The sequence below is a fragment of the Crassostrea angulata genome, chromosome 2, assembly GCF_025612915.1.
Source record: "Crassostrea angulata isolate pt1a10 chromosome 2, ASM2561291v2, whole genome shotgun sequence".
Taxonomy (NCBI): domain Eukaryota; kingdom Metazoa; phylum Mollusca; class Bivalvia; order Ostreida; family Ostreidae; genus Magallana; species Magallana angulata.
This window is the reverse complement of record NC_069112.1, coordinates 73,007,701-73,013,700: the sequence shown is the minus strand read 5'-3', so window position 1 is coordinate 73,013,700 and position 6,000 is coordinate 73,007,701. Positions and strand designations below refer to the sequence as shown.

The window sequence follows — 6,000 nt, the reverse complement described above, 5'->3', positions numbered from 1 at the left end:
ATCAAGGGCAATGTGATACAATGAATATACATTCGCGTGACTGACCTTGTTTTAATACTTTGCTTATTCCCTGACTAACGCAACAGATTGATATTTGATTACACGCATCAGTGGGTGTTTTTCGTTTCTGTTGCAAATTAAATATCAATTTTTTACACAACATTCTGTCAACCTGCAAAAAAATGATTATTATTTTTTTGAAAATCATGGGGCCGAAATAACAATAGATGTCACTTTCCAAAAACGTGTAAAACATCTTTAGACATTAAGATAAAAACATTCCGTTGTTAAAAACTACACAATCATTTAAATACATTTTAACGACCTCAGTCATATACATGTAATATATAAGAAAACAATAACTTTAGTTTTCACGGTAATTATAATTTTTTTAACATATATATATATATCTTTTTAATTTTAATTAGTAAATACCAAACATATAATTGGCTACGCAATCACATGAAATTAAATTTTATATCTCTGACTTGAAAGACTCTTTGTGAGCAAATATTTTACAGTACGTACTCAGTTTTCATAGCAACGACGTTGAGACATTTTGCTTATGGGCAAAATGACATAAATAGTATCATTATGTATGAAGGTTTGATCATGACATTAATTCAATATTATTAGCAAGTAGTCAATGTATTTGTACTCATAAACTAATATCAGTGCAATGTACAAATAACAATATAACATCGGTTTGTGTTTCATAGATTTAGCTAATAAAAGCATGCACACTAAATAATATCGATTTAACAAGCCAATAAAAAGTTATACTATTTTTTTAACAATATAGGACCTTAAAGTACAAATTGCAACCAAATTTGTCTTGGTTATATCTTGAAGGTTTCACATACAATTATTTGAAGTTATTGTGTTTTCATTGAATTCAATTTAAAATTACTTTCCTTTACTGACTTGATAAACAAGATCTACGACTTATATTAATATCTCTCGTTGACACCAATGTTAGCGCGAGGGGGGTCATTGGTGTGGGAGAAGCCGGAGTACCCGGAGAGAACCCACGTGTCCAAGCGGGCGACCGCCATACCCTATCACATACAACCACTGTCGATCACGGGGATCGAACTCGGGTCGCAGCGGTGAGAAACGAAAGCATTGATCACTTGGACACCTATATATGATAGGGTATGATCAGGGACCTTATAAAATATCTTGATAAAACATGTTTTATTTCACTGTAATGGAACAGAGGCAAGATAAAATCAAACTTTAAGTACAAATAAGAAACATAAGAGAAATCTGAAATTTCAGAAAAGGTTGAAACCTATATCCAACCTTAATAATCTACGTGCTAGATCTAAAAGTGTAAATTAAATGTATCATAAATAACAGAAAAATTTCCAATGATAGGAAATCATGCAAATTACTAAAAATACCCGTTTCTCTTGTGTAAATCAATATACATTTCTAATAGCCATACTTCTACCCGCAGTTTTGATAAGGTGCAAGTGTTAACATCATGCTTTCTGTTCTTCTGGCCAATATCACTGTTTCTATAGGTATAAAAAGCCTTAGTTGATCATAATATTCTTTAGTTTTGTTACTGCCAGATTATAGAAAACTTCGTTGCACCATTGATTACGACCACTATTTTTGCATTTATGTTTCTCTCTTTCCTCCAGAGAGGTTTGAGCAAATCTCGACGTCGCCATTTTATTCTGCTCTAGATATAACAGTGTACTGCGAATTGAAAGGAAAATTACTCTAGTTTAAATGTAATTCCATTGGTCAACTACTCCAAAAAAATTGAAAGAACTTAGGAAACACGGTTTGTACGAAATATGAAATGGCGAGATGACTAAGCGATGCATCAGATCTATTACTGAATCATCGGCTTTTATGACGTAGAACTCGGTATGCGTCGTTCAATTCCGTTATCCGAGAACATGTATGGCAACATACAATTACGTCGATTGTTATACAAACAGTTGGCGCAAAATGAGGAGAATGTTAGAAATGTCAAGTATATAGACACGGAGCGATTTGTTGACAACCATTCACTACTAATTTTTGTTATTATATCCTTGATATTTTCTATAGGCCAACGTATTACAACATTACAAAAATCATGACATGGTATTTTTGAATTGCATCCCAAATAAATAGATCGTTCTTAGAAATTTAACACCATATAACATTTATTCATATTAGGAATAAGCGACTGAATTTAATGAAATAAATATAGGTAGGTTATGATATCTGATACCACAAACTCCGAATGGTTTTATTGTACCTTGTTCACATACCGAAAGGAAATGAATCCCATTGTTTATCGATGTCTTATAAAATGTAAGCACAACACATTTTACATGTATACTTCTTTTGTGTTTTTGTACAATAGATAAGGTATTTTCTGCGGAACGATATTTATGAAATACAAACTATAAAGGGTACCCAATCATATTTGATTTGATTGTTTAATTTATTTGGTCTAATTGGATTGTCAAAACACATATTTACTGAAAGTTGGTGGAAAGTAATTTCTTTTTAGAAATCTTAATGATAGCACATACAGATTTGACGCCAAATAGGAATTGATCCTCACTAATTTTGCCTGATTACAAAGAATGCATGATACTTATTAAAAGTGTTTTAACACAATTCATGAAACTAACTACAATAGTGTGTACTTTTAAACCATTAGAAAAACAGCCCAATTGTAAAATGTCATGATAGAAATGACAATAACAAACCGTCCACCATCTCCAAAATCCATTAAACCAAATACAAATTCAAAGCAAAGCAACACTGACCTCCAAAAAAATAGAAGTAGTATCGGGTGCTTAGGAGGAGTGAGCACCCTCTGCCATAATTAAATCTACACATTACATGTATATGCACACTCATTAACAAAAAGAATCATATCAATAACAAAAGTAACCCTAACTATAATGATTCACCAATAATAACTAATTGATGCCAACGAATATTCTTGGTTTTTTTTTTCTTTATTTTTTGCATACATAATGTAATTGTCCTGCACAAATACAATCATTCCAGCTTTTAGTGTTTACGAAATATCCCGTGCAATGTTCGATTCCATTGACATTGTTAGGCTCTCCTTTAGACCAGTTCGTGTACTGTAATACTTTGGCAGCAGACAGGGTCACGAATTGGCCTTCCTTTTGAATGTCACTATACCCTAGCCATACTCCGTGATTGTTGCCTGTAAACAGAAACCAATATAATTAGATAATGTGTTCCTGTGTTGTCAAAACCAGGCTTAACATATAAATCTATTAGAATAAAAGCATATTTAATCCGGTAAGTTTAGGATTTTATTTTACGAGTGAACAATAATTTCAAAAGAGCAAGGAAAAAGTAGATTATAACTGAAATAAACAGGCAATGTTTTAAACAAACTCATTTAACCATTTTTTAATAAACTAACAGTTTACATCTATTTGAGTCTTCATTTATGCATGATGAAAATTCATATTGTATAGTAAAAAATTGTTAAATATATTATCCTTGAACTATTCGTGTTTTTTTTTCTCTCTCTTTATTTTTTACTAATTTCATTTTTTATTATTTACCTCTAAGTTGAATTTGTAAATTCAGCCAATTTTCTTCCGAATACGTTTGTAACTCTAAAAGACTTGCACTCATTCCGTAGCAGTTAATCTGTTTGATGAAAAGTTGCAATCAACTGACAATATGTTTTGCCATTTTGTTGGTTTTGAGAATGTTTTTAAATTTCTTTGAATGCAAAATACTTCATAAAACTGACCTTTAAATTTTAATACGTTAATTTAGTATTTTCCTTGATTCTTTATAGCATGATAAAGTAAATATTTTGTTTTATTTAAAAAGTTGCAGTAATGAAGTCATGATATACAGCATTATTAAGTTGAAAATATATACCTTTGTATAGATAAAACCTTACCATTGCTTCTTTAAAAGTCGTTACTGAGGTTGAGAAATAGTAACAATTACTTTGAAATGGTGCCCATCCATTGTGACATCGGCCTGCTTCAATCGTTAATTAAAGAATTACACTCTTTGATAATAACTAAAGACATCCAAATGACTTCCAAATACATGTAAACTATTTATTGTCAAATGTGTCATAGAATCATCATCAAAAATGTGTTAAATACAATGTTACCTTTCTTGAACTTTAAACAAAATACATTATGGTTTAGTTGTAGCTATGGACGACTTTTTTGTTACACCATATAGAGTATGTGTAAATTATAACCTTTATAAACGTCATTTGATTACAAAGTCATTTAAAAATAGAATTATCTTCCTTTATAAAAGCTACTGGTGGTTCAAATTTTGACAAAATCTGAATTCATTATCTGTTTATAATAATGCATTAGTAAATCACCCAAAATCAATCAGTAAACAGCATTCAACCACACTTTAAATGAGTGATATATTGCCTGCACTTAGTATATAGATTAGATAAATTCTGCATAGATACCTGATGTTCGTTCAGCCAAAGCAAAAATAACCAGAAACAGACAAAGTGGACTATCCATCTTGGATTCAACGAAATTAGCTTACAACACAAAATGCAAGTTGTTCGAACACAATAAAGTAATTGGTATTCCCTGTATTAAACTAGAAAAGATTGACAGGCAATCTCAAGCCTTTTATGGTAACAATGCATTGCCTAGCAATGAAACAGGTGTCCAATTGCTAAATAAATAGCGAATTGCATTTTATGTCAATTTAGATTTTAATCAATAAAATTTATATACTAGATTGTGTTCAGGCTAAATACAAAGTAATCCCTTGGCTGTTTGCAATAAACACGTGCATCGTTTATTTGATACATGTATTTTCAATTGTTTTAAAGAGAAACTGGAGAATGGTACTCATACATTTTCATAGGAACAATCAATTAAAAAGAAAACGTTCGATTAGTACGTTTCTATGAACCAGTTCAACATATGAAAAACAAATAATTAAACAAAAATAAAACTTTTTTAAGGCATTTAGTGTTTCTTTTGTTTACAAATTTAACTTTCAATCGGGCATATTTTCTGATTATGGACAACTGGATATTTTGTTGAATCAAAAAGGAAGAAAAGAAAAGAAGGAGGGAAAGAAATGAAATACAATATTTATGATTCTATTATTTTTGCGATGATTTTGCTTTGATGACCTTTGTGCTTTTATTTTTGATACACCATGGTTTAGGTGCTCTAACAGCTGTGGCCAGGCACGTAGCATCGTTTTTTAAAAGTGTGGGGGGGGGGGGGAGGGGCAGACTCAACCAAAAAATAAAAAATCTTGACGAGCCAAAAAAAAATAGGCAAACTTAAAGTTTCCCAATATCTTCAAAATCCTAATCGGGGGGGAGGGGGGGGGGGCTGCCATAGTATATTACTTCAATTTCACTCCTCATTTCCTTTTGTCATATCAATTTTTTACATACCCCCAAAAAAGTGGAGGGTCTCCCCCTGCCCCCCCCCCCCCCCTTGATGCTTCGTGCCTGGTGGTGTATCCAGATAAACCATATTCAGATTATAAATAAAGTTAAACAAGCAAAAAAAAGATTTATTGACAACAATATGAAAAAAATAGTTTGTTTCCTTGCATATATCAAAAAACAAACGTTTTTAAGCATAATTTTTAACTGAATGCAAAATTAGGATTCAAAAGTGTATAGTTTTAAAAATCAACACGCATTTCTTTTATGCCGTAATATTAAAAACACAATTGTTAAAGACTGACTTCGAGGTGTCACTTTTCTCGTCGTTGTCGGAATGTTTTGCTAATAATGGCGATACATCTAGATCCATCTTGGGCGTTAATTCGATATCACATTTCGTCTTTTTGGTAAGATCCAAAGCTTTCGATACACTTTCTTGAAGAACGGCATTTTTACGCTTGTACTTCCTAACAGCCGATTCGTACCTATGATCGGTTCTACTCATGATATCTTGCTCGTCGATGCCCGCTTAATACAGCTGGGTAGCACAGGTCTATTACCGGAATGATTTGTAAAATTCCAAC

The 6,000-nt window shown here is 31.8% G+C and overlaps 1 protein-coding gene across 1 annotated transcript; it reads right to left on the bottom strand.

The window, feature by feature from the left end:
* Window positions 1-2,967: 2,967 nt before the first annotated feature.
* Window positions 2,968-4,604, bottom strand: LOC128172355 (perlucin-like protein). The gene is made up of 4 exons (XM_052838158.1): window positions 4,460-4,604; window positions 3,917-4,002; window positions 3,567-3,654; window positions 2,968-3,196 (listed from the first exon to the last, which is right to left on the bottom strand). The coding sequence occupies exons 1-4, from the start codon at window positions 4,515-4,517 to the stop codon at window positions 2,979-2,981; spliced, it is 450 nt and encodes a 149-aa protein (XP_052694118.1). The 5' UTR covers window positions 4,518-4,604; the 3' UTR covers window positions 2,968-2,978.
* Window positions 4,605-6,000: the final 1,396 nt, after the last annotated feature.